Source organism: Diuraphis noxia, unplaced genomic scaffold (genome assembly GCF_037042655.1).
Source record: "Diuraphis noxia isolate RWA-SAM2 unplaced genomic scaffold, SU_Dnox_SAM2 contig0003, whole genome shotgun sequence".
NCBI classification, from domain to species: Eukaryota; Metazoa; Arthropoda; class Insecta; order Hemiptera; family Aphididae; genus Diuraphis; species Diuraphis noxia.
Window position 1 is genome coordinate 6,514,414 of NW_028301713.1, and position 17,101 is coordinate 6,531,514.

The window sequence follows — 17,101 nt, forward strand, 5'->3', positions numbered from 1 at the left end:
TCTGGTTGTGCCGGATGACGTACAAAGGCCGGACATTATCGTGGGAAGGAATTGGTTGGACTCGCCCGCAGTAGCATACCATAAGGCTGGAGGACAGCTGGTACTCACAGAGGCGAATGTCGTGAACAAACTGTCGGACACTACAGTCATGACGCTTGACAGTGAGTTTGACTGTCTGCATGTGGTCAGTGCAGAGACCGAAGTTGTGCGTGCGACACTAAGTCTGGACGAGTTCAAATATGTGGATGAAGACGTAAAGGCCGATGAAAGGGCGAAGTTGCAAGAGTTAGTGGACGAATATCGGGATTCTTTTGCTGCTGGGTTGGAAGAACTCGGGTGTACTTCGTTGGTCAAGATGGATATTGTAGAAGTGCCTGGGAGCAAGCCAGTAGTATGCAGACCGTACAAGACAGTAGTATATATTTGTATGTTCACAGCCAGCTTTTCCCCGTTTTTTTTAATTTTTTCAATCAAATATCGCTAATTTTTATAAAAATTACAGGGAGATTGTTTTTATGTTTTTAATCATGTTGGTTACACTGTTCTAGTTTTTAAAAATTTATATATTAATTTCTACTATTTAGTTGCAAGTTAATAATTTTACATTTAGTTACTGCTGATCCGTCGTGTATTCGAGTTGTGTTTTTTCAAGTTATTATTTAAATTAATTAAAGAAATGAATTTACCAAAACTTACAAGCGATTTTCAATCATTAGTTCATCGTATACGAAATAATTCAGTTCCAACCCATCCAGGATATACTTCAATTTATTCAAGATTAAGATCTTTCGAACATTTTCCTTTAAATTGTTTTCAAAATAAATATGCTCTAGCTGAATGTGGGTTAAAATATACAGGAGTAGAAGATATCGTCGAATGCTTTTGCTGTGGACTTATTCTTCATAATTGGAAACGAGAAGATGACGTTTGGATTGAACATTGCAGATATAATCCAAAGTGTATATATGTATTATTAATGAAGGGAAATCAGTTTGTTCAAAAAGTGTTAGGTAAATATTGTAACAATGAATATATTTGTAATTGTGAAACTAGGTCCTACAACACCGTTTGCTAAATCATGTTCTTTCATTATATGTTGTAATAAATAAAAAAAATATTATAAACAACTTATATGTGTTAGTTTTTAATCTAATATCTCGTGGACGTATAGCTCAGTGGATTAGTGCGTTAAGTTTAATTTAAAATAATGTCATGTTTTCAGGTAAGTAAGTATAGGTATAAATATCCCACCCTCTTTACTATGCACTAATCTACTGAACTGTACGTTCACATTTTTTTTTTTCTTCATTTATGAAAGATTTAGTATATAATATGTTAACAGAGGAAAAAAACCTCAGTTCAAAGTATATGTTCCATCAGTTACATTATACCAGATTTTCTACATTGGTAGGTATCTGAAACATTATTATAAATATTATTCATCATGGTTCTACCTATAATCGTATCCAAATCAACTTTCGACATTCGTCCTTATAGTAAGAAGAGTGTTACGGTTGGACTATTAATTAATAAACAAATTTCGATTATTGTGTTATTAGAATGTAAATTATCAAAGAAGATAATTACTTTAAACTTAGAACAATGGTTTACACTCATGTCTGAATCTAATTACATTTCAATTACTAATAATTTACACACCAGATGTAGACGAACAAAAATATCTGATAACTTTACATATTCAACTAATGTTAAGCAGAGTTCAATTACTTTACAAATCAATGATGATTATATCACTTTATCACATATAGATTTATGTAGACTTAAACAGCTTCAACATTGTGTAGATCTCTACATTGCAGAAAAACAGAAACGTCTACCAAGTTACCAAGCTACATTTAACACAGCTTACGATCTAATAAAAAACGATGTCCGTTGATCAGTTGCCAGAGAAATGAATTCACAAACCAGTATATACAAAACTATGATTTTAGTTATTACACTCATCTGCAAAACAATGACACATCATTCCTATATGAAATATTACAATACCATTTTAATACAATGTCAGGCTTAATACTTCAGGATTTAATAGTATAAAATAAACAAATATTTATATAATATATTGTATTGTTTATTCAATAAAAAACTCATTTTTAAAATAAACATATAATAATTAGCCTATTATTTTACTTTTGATTGTACGACGTCCTGGGTCTTGTAGCATCGTGTCAAATATTGACTGCATGGTCTGATTCAAGCTTACATTCAATGTCTGGTCTTTTGACTTTTCGCTTGTATACAACTTAACACCAGCTTCACTAAACTTCCACCTATAATTATATTTATTTATTTTTTTAAATCATGAAATGAAGTGATAATAAAAATACCTATTGAAAAAGATTAACAATAGTTTAAAAAAAGTAAATTAATTATAAATTATTTACCTATCCTTAACCGGAACATTTTCAATATTTGAACATTTATAATGTGTTATCACCCAGTAATCTATTGGCTTCTCCTCAAATGTAGTTTTTATCGTAATTAAACCGTCACCTTGTCGAAAAGTTAGCGAATTGAAAACTTCCTCATCATATTCTTCTGATCTTAAACGATCACCAACATTGTCTCTGTATGATGCATTCTATAAATGAAAAATATAATTTATATATATATTTTATTTATAATAAAAAATAATTTAACTAACCATTTTCATCTGCTTCTTATTTGTAGATTTTTTTTCATTCGTCTTCTCAACACCACGTTTTAAAGTGGTTTTTGTTTTAGATGTTGATGCTAACGGTTTAGCTTTAGAGTCAACGGATTCACTGAAATGTTCATTCTATGGATCATAAAAATAATATTTTTTTTTTATTTAAAAAATGTACAAGTGGTTTTATAACCGATATCTAAAAGAAACATATTTTATTTTTTATGTTTCTTAATAATTATAACCATAACGTTGAGTAGTGTTACGACTGACCTACAATTTGTTATTTGGTTTTTAAAAAAACTTTACTTACCTCTGATTCTGAAGAAATAATTGATGTTCTATAAGACATTTTTTGAGCTGCGTTGTATACTGTGTTGAGGACTGAATTGAAATCTTGAGACTGATGAAGGTTAATGGTTTTACATTGGCTTTTTATACACAGATATTAGCCACTACCACAATAATTTTATATGTAAAATGCTAATGTTAATAGCAATGACTTGAAAACCATTTCTACAAACTTGTTTTACATGAACACAAGTGGCATTATATGAATTATTAAAGAAACAGGATCTAAAATAATCACCCGCCTTGAAAATCAGATTTGATATAACAACGTTAATGACCTCAAAAGACTTTTCAACAAACATTTTTAATAATATGAACAATAATAATAGTATAATATATATATATATAATATTAACATTTATCAGAATCAAAAAAATAATTAGTATGAACCGGATTTCAGATATAAAAACGTTAAAGGTTAATAGCAATGACCTGAAAAAACATTTCCAAAAAAAAAAAAAATGATTATATATGAACATGACATTATATGAACTGGTTAAAATATCAAATATAATTTAAAATAAATTAGAATGTATATATTCAAATAGACTTCTCATATAATAATGTAATAAGAATTTGCATGAAAGACTACAAACATGTTCTTACATGGACAAAAGAGAATGGTATTAAGTAATATAATGTACAATCACCTCAGGATTATGAGAGGTACCTAATACTCAACGTTCAAAGAGAGGGTTAAACTTTAGTATAAAACACCGAATTTTTAAACATAAAATCATCAGTTCACCAGCAGCACTAACAGACCAAGAAGCTATCAGAACAGCAACCATCCTCGACTCTCCAGCAAAACAGTTGCCGACCATCAAAAACGTAAAAACATCTTCAACAGCAATAGCAACCGTCAGCCAGACTCAGAAAACAGTCAACAGTCAGACTTAGAATACTTCAACACTAACTATGTAAGTACCTATTTTATTATTTTATTAAAACTTTTAATCTTTACTCCTATTTTTTTAAAAAAAAAAACTAGAAACTGAATAACAATGATTTAAACACATCATCATTATAATAATATAGTTTTATGATAATATTATCTATGTTTATATGATAAAATGTTAACATCATATTTATAAGATAGTAATCACTAGATAGTAATTACATTTTATTACACATCAGCAATCTACTATTAATGAACATAACCTTAAAATATATACCGTCTCTATCACCATAGAACAGTTAGCACTATCACCGCTTAATATTATCACCGAACGCGATATTAATTATTTTATAATATTTGATATCAATAATATAAAAAAATGTTATATTATCATAGTATAATATTCAATATTTACATAAAAATATCTCAATTTGAGCTAAGTTTTTATAATTGAAATAGGTAGTATAATATTCTAATTCTAATGAGTATTCAATAAGACTGTCTGCTATTAGATATAAAAAATATAGCTATCTATAACGAATTGTATGTATTCATTTGATATTAGACAGGAGAAAAAATAAATTTAGTATACAACAAATACACAGTTATAAGTAATATATAATAATATGTGTACCTGCATTTTAATCTTCATGATTATATCTTTTTATAAAGTTCATTTAATTTAGATAAAAATTAAATTATATACAATACAGTTGTTTAACATATTTTATAATTAGATTTTTCCATCTATGTTTCTACGATTTAACATACTGTGTATTAACATTAATGAATTTGAAATAATATTACAGACAATGGATTCAAAAAACAAAGATGAACTTATGAATAAATATCAATATAATTTACAAACCATGGAATCATTAAGATTAGGGAATATTGAAGATAATAAAAATAATATATTAGAAACGAAAGAAATTAATAAAAAAATTAAAGAAATAAAACATAACATTTATTTAATCAGGATATGTTCATCATCAAATGAATTTGAAATCAATCAATTAAGAGATAAATTGTTTTCTTTAAAAGAAAAAAAAAGAGAAATATTTAATAAATATGGTAATAAATATATTGATTATGTTAGAAAAATGGAAATCTGTTATGGAGAAAGATATAGTATGGATATGATGATACGTTCTCAAACATTTCATGACATTTACTTTTCTAAGAAATTATGATTTTAATTTTATGTTTATAGCTATGTTTTTTTGCTTGTAAAAATAAAAACAATTATTATTTAATGATGATGTGTGTTACTATTTTAATATTTTATTACTAGCAGATAGTTTGCAAAAATCTATATAATTTACAGAAACATGACATCATACATCGAAAAAGAAATTAATGGAGTATTGAGACGACAGGCTGAAAATGAGAAATATGGTGAAAGAGAAGAGAAAAAATTTAAAAAAATGATTTACGATATTAATATTAAAATCAGAAAAGCAAACCTGAAGTCGACTAGGGAAAATTTATTAAAAAAAAAAAGGAAATTAAAGCTGATTATGACGAATCAAATCATATAGGTTATCGATGTCAACAAAGTTGTATATCGCATTTATCATACCTATATGATTTATTAAATAATAATTAAGTTCTTTAATTTCTTTTTTTTAAAACTAGTTGCTTAGGTTTGCTAAATATTGTATGATTTATATTAATAAAGTGATTACAATATTATTATTGTTTATTATATTTTTTTTTTAATTTAATTTATTTTCAGCTTAATTATGAAAAGAAAAATGGTGACAAAACGTCAGCGAATGACATATGCTGATGAAGGAATATTTGAAATTGAAAGATTTAAAAAATGTTCAAAAACTTTTATAGTTAAGAATAATTTAATTTAGACTACACACTTTTTTTTAACTATACTTTAGACAAAATAATTTCAAAGTTAAAGGAATCATGTCTACAAACATCTATAAAATTTAATTTATATGTAGATAGTGTATATGAACGAATTATCACACAAGAAGTACAGGATATAGCATTTAAAACCTCTAATACACTTGCATGTAATTCCTCTGATTTTAATAAATTACTGAATGGGATGTTCAATAAATTATTAAGTGAAGAAGATGATTTTTTAGCAAAAGCTTCTGGCTGGTCACTTAAAACAATAGATGCATTACAATTGAGAATTAATATAGTAAATCCTCTCAGAGGAGGAACGTATCTAGATCTTCCTGAATATATCAAAGATAAAAGAGCAGTCATAAATGTAAAAAATAATGATGTTAAATGTTTTAAATATTCAATACTATCAAAGTTTGATAATCGTTCAAATAAAACTTATTTTAATAAGAAATATTTTGAAATGTTAGAAAAAAAAGTGGCTTAGATTTTAAATGTATAGATTTTCCTACACCAATCAGTCAGATAAAAAAATTTGAACGTATAAATAATGTATCAATTAATATTTATAGTTTAAATGATAAAAAACACATTTTCCCTCTATATATTTGTAATACTGAAAGAAAAAAACATTTTGATCTACTTTTGTTTAATAATAAAAACACATCACATTATTGTTATATAAAAAATTTTTCAAGATTTATTAGAAGTCAGAAAACTAAAAACTGTTCCAGATTAATTATCTGTAAAAGATGTTTTACTACTTTTAGTGAAAAGCCATGTAAAAGCAAACTTTGGGGTAAGAAAGGGTTGAGTGAACACCAGCATAATTGTAGAAAGAACCAATTAGGGAGACCAATAATGTTTGAAAAGGGGGATGATGATTTTATTTATTTTAAAAACTATAAAAATACACAGAGAATACCAATTGTTATTTATGCAGATTTTGAATGTATTTTAACTCCTAAAAATAAGTCTAGTGAATTTAATAGATGCGAAAAATCTAAAACTTATGCTACACATTTACATGAAATTATGAGCTATGGGTTTTATGTCAAAGTTAACTATGATGTTATATCAAAAGAACTAGTAAAACAGTTCAAAATTCCGAGAAAGGTGGTAATTTATAGAGGTGAAAATGCTGCAAAAAAATTTATGGAAAATATGATTGTTATTGGAAATAATATTAATAAAATTTATCAAACAAATAAACCGATGAATAAATTAACTAAAGAAGAAGAAAGTAATTTTAAAAATACTAAGTTTTGCGGAAAATGTTCGAGACATTTTAAAAATAATAATTTAATTAAAGTTCGAGATCACTGTCATTTTACTGGTAAATATAGACAATGTCTTTGTCTTCAATGTAATTTTGAAATAATTAACCCCTCATTCGTACCAATTTTCTTCCATAATTTATCGTACGATAGTCATTTCATAATTCGGGAACTTGGTTGTAATGATAAAGATATTCACGTTATTCCTAATTCGTCAGAAAAATATATATCCTTTAGTAAAGAAATCGCACATAGATTTAGTATTAAATTTGTCGATACATTCCGTTTCATGAGCGAATCATTAAGTAAACTTGCATTAAATTTATCTGAAGATAAGTTGAGGTTTAGAGAAACTCTTAAAAATTTTTCCATGAAAGCATTAGATCAAGTCACTCAAAAAGGAATCTTCCCTTATGAATATGTTGATAGTTGGAGTAAATTAGATGATACTTTTTTACCATCAAAGTCTGAATTTTATAACTCTTTGACAGACAAAAAAATAAGCGATAAAGATTAAATGCATGCTAAAAATATATGGCGAACATTCGATATAAAGACTTTAGGTGAGTATAGCGATCTTTATTTAAAGACTGACGTTACCATACTGGCTGACGTGTTTGAAAATTTTAGAGACTTATGTTTATCTACTCTCAGATTAGATCCTGCTCATTACATGACTGCTCCTGGATTTGCTTTTGATTGTATGCTTAAGTACACTAAGGTAAAATTGGAAAGGTTAAAGGATTACAACATGCTCCTCTTTTTTGAAAACTCAATCCAGGGGGGCATTTGTCAATCAACTAAAAGATATGTTAAAGCAAATATACCAAATATTGAAGGACTGGACTATAATTCGAATGAACCAATCACATGGATTACATATCTTGACTGTGTAAATTTGTATGGTAAATCTATGTTAACAGAATTGCCTTTCAAAGATTTTGAGTGGGTTAATGATCTCAATATCGATGTCACTAAAATTGCTGATGATTCAGAAGTTGGGTATATATTAGAAGTCGATATCGAGTACCCTAAGTATTTACATAAAAGTCATAATGATTTCCCATTTTTACCCATTAATGAGTGTCCTCCTAATTCTAAAGCTAAGAAATTGCTTACTACATTATCATCAAAAAAAACTATATAGTACATTATAAAAACTTAAAACAGGCGATTTTAAACGGTATTAAAGTGACAAAAATTCATCGAGCTATTAGCTTTTCACAAAGCAAATGGATGGCATCATACATTGAATTGTGTACAACTATGAGAGTTGAAGCTAAAAACGAGTTTGAAAAAAATTTTTGGAAGTTGTTAATCAATAGCGTTTTCGGTAAATGTATGGAAAATGTTCGCGCAAGAACTTCTATAAAACTTGTTTCATCAGCAAAAAAAGCTAGGAAATTAATGGTTAAAACTAATTTTAAAGACAGAACTATATACACTGAGAATCTTATGGCTATTCATCAGCGTAAGGAAATCATTAAATTTGACAAGGCAATTTATGTAGGATTCGCAATTTTAGATGTTTCAAAAACATTTATGTATGACTTTCATTATAATGTAATGAAAAATAAATATGGTGCTAAAATTAGTTCTTTGTATTCAGATACTGATTCGTTGGTATACGCTATCCAAACAACAAATTTTTTCGATGATTTAAAAAATAGTTTACTACCATATTTTGATACATCTAATTATCCTAAAGACCATTATTGTTTCAGTGAGACTCATAAAAATCAACCCGGATATTTTAAGGATGAAATGAAAGGAATAATTCTAAAAGAATTTGTCTCATTAAGACCGAAATTATATGCGTATAAAACTGTACATAGTGTTGTGGAAAAAAAAGCAAAAGGTGTAAAAAAGTATATAATTAAAAATCACATGAAATTTGAAAATTACATGGATATATTAAATGCATTTATAAACCATATAACTGTTGAGGATAAACAAACTCATAGAAAAATGAATTTTATTCAATCCAATAAACATATTGTCCATTCGAAAACTATGACTAAGCTTGTTCTTAGTGCTAACGATGATAAACGTTATATAATGGATGATGGGATTAATACATTGGCTTATGGCCACTATAAATTAAAAAACTTTATATATCCGCAATCGAAATAAACAAAAAGCGCTATCTATCAGTATTATATAATGTTTTAATTGTTAAATGTTTCATGTAAATAAACAAATTTTTATTGTTATCAAAGAAAAACAGTGAAAAGGTAAAATATAATACTAAGATAAAAAATAATATAACATAAAATTTTATTTTAATATATCTGACAACGTTATCCATGAATTATAACTTGTATCAAAACCTAACCACTTGACAAACATTTTATTCCCAACTTTTTTTATAACACGTTCAACAAGAAAGGTGTTTGGAAAATCAGTTAATTTAATTTCTTGTTCATAAAAACCACCTAAGATTATATTGTTCGATTCATCTTTTAATTGATACGTTACTGGATTTGTATGTAAAATTTTTGAAATTGTAAATAATTCTGTCGTCCAATTTGGTGTGTATCCCTTATCAAATATATGTTTATATTTAGATATTCTTACTTTGTCATTAATTTTAAATTTTGGTTTGTATAATGTTTTGATATTTGTATGTGTGTTAAGTTTAATTTTGTTTGCATCCATTCGAGCTTCACTTGGTGTACATTTAATTGTTCTATGTTTTGTATTATTATAGTTTTGTATAATTTTTGATATTGTATTATACCAATTCCATGTACCTGTTGCAGTAAAATGTTTATATATTTTATTTTTAAGAGTTTGTATTACACGTTCACAAATTGAACACTTAATGACACTGAATGAACTATAATGTTTAATTTTATATTTTTTCATTAAATCTTGAAATTGATTATTATAAAATTCTGTACCATTATCTGTCTGTAACAATTTTGGATTAGCTTTTTTCAATACATTAAACATAGCTTTTGTACATTCCTCCGCTGTTTTATTTTTCAATGCTTCTACCCATACATACTTGGTAAATGTATCAATTATGATTAAAATGAATTTAAAACCTTTATTTTGTCTAGAATGTGACTGCATGTCTATTAAATCAGCTTGCCAGAGATCATCTTTAAACAGTGTAACTACGCTACGTCTAGGAAATATTTTTCTCGCTGGTCGATGTAGCTCATTAGCTATATCCTCTAAGGTTGCCATTATACTATAAATTCCTCTCACGTAATTCTTCTAAAATAGATATGATTTCATTACTAACGCCAGTATTACCAACTCTTTGTGATGATGTTAAAAGATTTAATCTAGTTACTAATTCATTTGGATCATCATAATAAACTAACTGTGTTTGAGGTATTACATCTTTATATAAACCAGAACCTTTCTTAGCATGTGGTGATGCAGTAAAATTAAACATCTTTTCAACTGGAGGATCTACAGACATAGAACTGTTTGCTGTAGGGTTAAAATCAAATGGTTCATTTGTTATGGTTGTATTATTATGAACGTTACTACGTTTAGCACTCGAACTAGATAAATGTTCGTTTAATTGTTTAAAGCTTATCCGAGGAGCTCTAGAGTTATTAATCTTAACTATTTCTTCGTTTAACTGTTTTTCTTCATTCTTTCGTAGAGAGGTTTTACAACGGTCGCCCATTTATGAAACTTAGAGGTTTTTGGTTTCCCATCCGCTTTTAAATGAACTCGAGAAGTTTTCAAAATATCGTAATAAGATTCCATATCTTGTATAGTTGTATTTTTTGATTCTTTCTCACATAATAAAGACTGTAGTCCTAATGTCCATGGATAGTATTTATTCAGCAGCTGTAAGTTACCATGGCTAAAAGTTACAGAGTAATCTCCTATTTTGTAAGAATCACTAGTTCTATCATAATGTAAACCATAAGATTTATCATAACGTTGTGATTTAGGACGTTCAAAAAAATTTACAAATGTCGAATTTAATTCATCATCTTCATTTTCTCCACTAGTGTATGAGGTTTCTGCATTTTTATAATCAGCTAGTTGTAAGTTACACGATGTATTTTTTTCTATTTTTGTACTGAGTGGTTCAGTTATTGGTTTAAATGCTTCACGGAAATAGTTATCTGAATCTATAATACCACGTTTCATTTCCATTATTTTTCGTTTAATATTTTTTTTTGATATTATTAAATTTTTCAGCAAAACTTTTTCTTTGTTCATAGTAAATAATAAACTCAATATTACTGTATCGTATGACCACTGGCAAGACTATGTAGATAATAACAATGTCACATTATATATATATATATATTATATATAATTATTTTATTTTAATAAACGTATGAAAACCACATCTATATCTTCCTTCATTCATTTCTCGAGTTTTATCAATAACCATAAACCCATAATCACTTTGATTCCAACATAAATGAGAAATTTTCCGAAATTCTGAGAAATCCATATCTGTCGATGAATGATCATTGAATATATGACGTAAATTCATATCATCTTGTTTCAGAATTATTAAAAAGTTTGAGTTATCTCTTACCAACTGTTTTGGTATTTTAGAATATGTTTGTGCTAAATAAAATACGGAGCTAGCACCTGAATGTCTACAGATGCTAAAGTATTCTCTAATAACAGACTGTGAGTCACATATTACATCATCAAAAATTATAATAGAATTTTTCTTAGTTAAGTTAGGTTTTATAACTTTATCTGCGTTTGTAAATATGAACAAATTAGCACCTTGTATATCATCCATTATTTTTTTTAACAAAACATATTTTTCTTGATTAGAGGTTTTAGAGTATAAATAAATATTTTCAAATCTTAACCCGTTTTCATGTGTGATTAGATTGTACATTATATTTGTTTTACCCGATCCACTAGGACCAACTAATATAGCACGTATAGTATCAGGTAATAACGAACCATGTCTTGATGGTTTTTTCGATATTTGTACATCTACGTTTATTATTTCTAATTTATCTTTCTGTTCAATTAAATCCATTTTCTTATAAATACTCGAAGATTTTTATTTTATATTCAGTTATTGAAGATGCGTTCAACTCGAAAGTGTAAATTGAAAAAGACTGGTAAAGGTATTGTAAACTCTCTTATAAATAGTCTTCCGTTTGAATCCCATGTTCCAGGTTATCAGTTTTGTGGGCCAGGTACAAAATTAAAAAAAAGATTAAATCGTGGTGACATAGGAATAAATCCACTGGATACTGCTTGTCGTGATCACGATATTGTGTATGCATCTAGTAAAAATTTAAACGATAGACATAAAGCTGATGAAGTGTTAGAAAATCGTGCTTGGGAAAGATTTAAAGCTATAGATACTCCTAAAAAGGAGAAAATTGTAGCGTATGCAGTAACAAACGCGATGAAAGCTAAAAGAAAAATAGGAATGGGTTATAAAAAGAAACGTGCTACAAAAATAAAAAATCTTATGATAGCAGTAAAGAAAAAAAGAATGTCTAAGAAAAAAAATGGTAGCAAAAGACTGATTTTATCACCGAGACAAACAGGAGGTGTAATTCCCTTAATACCTTAATACCTATATTTGCGGGATTGTCAGCACTTGGTAGCTTAATGTCTGGAGGTGCTAGTGTGTATAATGCAATTCAAAATTCAAAAAGAAAAAAAGGTAGTGGTTTAAATTTAAACAAAAACAAGGTATGGAAAAAAAACTGTTAAATACGCTACCTAACAGACCGCTTTCGTCAGAAGATATTATAAAATGTATAACAAAGTTGAAAATCAATCATTTCCGTGGAGTGTTTTCACGTGATAACTTACCTAAAAAACCGTATGTAAATGAATGTGGTATTTTAAACTTAGATATATCTTCAGGTAATGGAAGTCATTGGGTAGCGTTTCATAAAAATAAAGATAAAGTAGTATATTTTGATAGCTTTGGTGATTTACCTCCACCAATTGAATTACAACACTATTTTAAAAAGTATAAAATAATATATAATTATTCTAACTATCAAGATTTCAATTCATTCAACTGTGGACATTTATGTCTTGAATTTTTATTATGCATGAATCTGTTACATTAAGTTTGACTGAAAACACAACTTTATTATCCACGAATTATTTCCCGCCTCTTAACGTTTACGAGGATTCGGAAATAGCTTTGTTATATTTGAAAACACGAAATTTATTTCCAAACATAAATTTAACTAATAACCGACTGGAGATAGATGTAATTCCGTCATTAAATCATGTGCATAAACAAAAAACGTTTATATGTATTTTGGAAGAAGGATGTTATGAAATTGAAGATATTAACAACAAAATTAAGAAAGAGTTATATCACTTCAATAATGAATGGGGAACACAGCTAACATTCAACGTATCTATTGATCACGTCGATTTTAGAACATACATTAAATGCAATGGAAGACTAAAGTTAAATGTTCCAAACAGTATAGCATCTGTTTTTGGATTTGAAAAGAGAACCTATGGACCATTACATGTTGATCTTCGTTCGGGAAAAGCTGCTAATTTAAACACAATTAACTCTATAAAAGTTATGTGTAATATAGCACATGGATCATTCAACAATCAACTTCAAAGTCATTCAATATATGAGTTTTTCCCTAGTGGAAGAACTGGATCGAAAGTAGTTCAGTCGCCACCAAATTTGATATATTACAGATTAAACAAAACAGTCATTAATTCAATAGCTGTACAGTTAGTTGATCAAAACAATAATCCGATCGATAACTTTAATGAGACATTGACCGTTGCTCTGCATATTAAGCGTCACGAGTTTCATTATTAAATTTATATCTCAGATATTAGAATGTACGAGTCAGTCACTTTAAGTTTAACCGGGGACAAAACCACATTATCTGCAAATTATTTTCCGTCTATAAACCTTTACGAAGACTCAGAAATTGCTTTGTTATGTTTGCAGACATTTAATTCATTCCCGAATATCAATAAAGATAATAATAAATTTGCTATAGAAGTGGGTGATCATAATAATAATAATGATCGTATGTGGTGTTATATTAAACTGGAAGAGGGATGTTATGAAATTAAAGATATTAAGCATCACGTTAAGGAACAAATAAATATTTATAATGAAAAATTCAAAACTCAGTTAACATGTGACATTTCGGTTGATCCTAACGATTTCAGATCAAATATAAAATGTAATGGAATACTACACTTTGAGATTGCGCATAGCATGGCACCTGTATTGGGTTTTGAAAAGCGAGAATATAAGCCAGATTATGAAAGACTCTTATCTACTCATAGATCGGAAAAACCTATGAATTTAAACACAATTAATTCTATAAAAGTAATGTGTAATATAGCTCAAGGATCATTCAACAACCATCTTCAAAGTCATTCGATTTATGAGTTTTTCCCTAGTGAAACGTTAGGATCGAAAGTAGTACAGTCACCGTCAAATTTAATATATTACAAATTGAATAAAACAAATATTGATACGATAACCGTTCAGTTAGTTGATCAAGATCATAAATTGATTAACAATTTTAGTGAGGCATTGACAATCGTGTTACATATTAAACGTTACGGATCTTGATATGGGATTAAAATTCAATATAAATCCGCTACTTCAGATCAGTTCAACTAGTCATAAGGCTAAAGTGGTACCGGTAACATCAAATAAAGTAAAAAAATTGACGTTGAAAAATAAAAAAATTTTGCAAGCTCTAGGTTATCAATTACAACAGAATGCCTGAAAGTGATATTTTAGATATAAGTTCACGGTACGAGACGGATTCTAAAATAACGAAAATTGAATATCATTCATATACACCGTACACAACATCGTTTAATAATAATGATGAAATACGAATATCAGTACAGCAAACAGATGTTTATCCGTATCTACATGAGAGCTTTATTTTTTTAGAAGGAACAATATCTGAACCTGATAAAGTGAAACTGTGTAATAATGGTTATTCATACCTCTTCGAACAAATACGATTAGAAATAAATGGAATAGAAGTAGATAGCACACGTGTTCTTGGAATCACAAGCTCGCTGAAAGGATACTTATCTTGTACACCAGATAACTATAATTGTTACGAAAATTCTGGCTGGAATTTTAAAAATGGATCACAAATAACAAACGATAAAGGTGAATTCAGTGCTTGCATTCCATTGAAATATTGGTTAGGTCTGTTTGAAGATTATAAAAAAATATTAGTAAATTCAAGATTGGAATTAATATTAACTCGAAGTCATACTGATTTAAATGCGTTAAGCCTTAAAAGTGATATAGTTGCTGCTTCAGGTAAAGTTGTATTAAATAAAATAGTCTGGAAGGTTCCGCATATTACTGTTGATGACGAAGAAAGGTTAAAGTTATTGAAACTTGTAGAAAAAGAAAAAAGTTTGTTTATCCCTTTCAGATCTTTTGAAACTTTTGAATATCCTGAACTCGGAACTACTAAAAAAGTAGTATGGAACTTGAAAACCGCTTCAAAATTAGAAAAACCACGATTTATTATAATTGGATTACAAAAAGGTCGTAAAAATACACTAACAAAAGATTGTAGTATATTCGACCATTGTAATCTAAGAAACGTTAAAGTATTTCTAAACTCGATTGCATATCCGTATGATAATTTGAATTTAGATTTTTCAAAAAATAATTTTACATTATTATATGATATGTATACATCATTTCAAGAATCGTACTATGAAAAAAGTATACGGAACCCTATATTGAGTCCATCTACTTTTCTATCGAACGCACCCATTATAGTTATTGATACTTCAAAACAGAATGATTCGGCAACAGCCTCATCAGTGGATGTTCAATTGGAAATTGAAGCATCGGAATCCCTTACAGGTGTAACTGCTTATTGTTTGTTAATTCATGATCGTATTGTAGAATATGTACCTTTTACTAGAGAAGTAAGAAAACTTGTGTAATTTTATTGAACAAAATAAAAAAAAGTTTATTAAATAATTTGTGTTCTTTACTTGAAATATAATTTTTATAAAAATTAGCGATATTTGATTGAAAAAATTAAAAAAAACGGGGAAAAATAGTTGATACGGTAAATATTTTCGTGTAAGGGGCAAATAGGTGGATAATCTTGTGTAATCACCGTATTGTGTTACGCGGTAAATCAGAGTGCTCCAAGGGAGAATTTTCCCCTTGAAAAAAAAAAATTACCGTGGAAAAGCTGGCTGTGAACATACAAATATATACTACTCAAGACGACCGCAACCGATAGGGCTGAGATAGACAAGATCGTTAGTGACTGGAAGCGGTGTGGGTTAGTGACAGAGACGAGGTCTCCCTACGCCAGTCCCGTAATTCTTGTGAAACAAGGTACCGGAAAACATAGACTTTGTGTTGATTACAGGCGCTTAAACAAACAAACGCTACGTCAGCACTTTCCGTTACCTGACATGAACGAGCAACTGCAGTCGTTAGGAAAGAGCAAACTATTTGCTCAACTCGATCTAGCAAGTGGTTATCTACAGATACCGATGACAGAAGACGCGTCTGCGAAAACAGCGTTCATAACGGAAGATACTACCGGACAATTTGTCCGTATGCCGTTTGGACTATCGGGAGTTGTTGCCGAGTTCACTCGCTTAATGCGCCATGTGTTGGGGCCATTACATGGTAAGACCGTTCGGAACTATCTGGACGATATGGTCGTAGACGCCGACGATTGGTCGGACATGTTGCATAAATTGCGTATGGTGTTCGATCGTTTGAGGGACGCGTGCCTGACGCTTAAACCGTCGAAGTGCGTTTTCGGCGCGAGGAAGATCGAATTTTTGGGATTTGTAATTGGCAGTGGTCGAATACAACCAGGTGAGTTGAAGACGCGAGCAATTAACTCCGGTGGATGTGTCGTCGCTGAAACGTTTCTTGGGACTTACCGCCCGAGTAACATAATTGGTGTTATTTTCGTTTTTTCATCATTATAAGTTTAGTTAATAAACCAAATAACATGGTGCACTGAACCGTCGTAGGACGTTCATAAGCTGATTTTGTATACGAACATTTACACACAGTAAACCGTGCTCTAGTAG

At 28.8% G+C, this 17,101-nt stretch overlaps 4 protein-coding genes across 4 annotated transcripts; 2 read left to right on the forward strand and 2 right to left on the reverse strand.

The window, feature by feature from the left end:
* Positions 1-2,134: 2,134 nt before the first annotated feature.
* Positions 2,135-3,035, reverse strand: LOC149056617 (uncharacterized). Its single transcript, XM_089223590.1, has 4 exons — positions 2,982-3,035; positions 2,666-2,800; positions 2,406-2,602; positions 2,135-2,291 (listed from the first exon to the last, which is right to left on the reverse strand). The coding sequence occupies exons 1-4, from the start codon at positions 3,018-3,020 to the stop codon at positions 2,135-2,137; spliced, it is 528 nt and encodes a 175-aa protein (XP_089079716.1). The 5' UTR covers positions 3,021-3,035.
* Positions 3,036-3,773: 738 nt separating this feature from the next.
* Positions 3,774-5,220, forward strand: LOC149056618 (uncharacterized). Its single transcript, XM_089223985.1, has 2 exons — positions 3,774-3,939; positions 4,727-5,220. Exon 2 carries the CDS (start codon positions 4,730-4,732, stop codon positions 5,108-5,110), a length of 381 nt encoding a protein of 126 aa, XP_089080111.1. The 5' UTR covers positions 3,774-3,939; positions 4,727-4,729; the 3' UTR covers positions 5,111-5,220.
* Positions 5,221-8,302: 3,082 nt separating this feature from the next.
* On the forward strand, positions 8,303-9,276 carry LOC149056619 (uncharacterized). Its single transcript, XM_089223616.1, has one exon. It carries the CDS (start codon positions 8,303-8,305, stop codon positions 9,197-9,199), a length of 897 nt encoding a protein of 298 aa, XP_089079742.1. The 3' UTR covers positions 9,200-9,276.
* A 2,137-nt stretch (positions 9,277-11,413) lies between these two features.
* On the reverse strand, positions 11,414-12,056 carry LOC149056620 (uncharacterized). The gene is made up of 3 exons (XM_089224817.1): positions 11,924-12,056; positions 11,592-11,767; positions 11,414-11,506 (listed from the first exon to the last, which is right to left on the reverse strand). The coding sequence occupies exons 1-3, from the start codon at positions 12,054-12,056 to the stop codon at positions 11,414-11,416; spliced, it is 402 nt and encodes a 133-aa protein (XP_089080943.1).
* Positions 12,057-17,101: the final 5,045 nt, after the last annotated feature.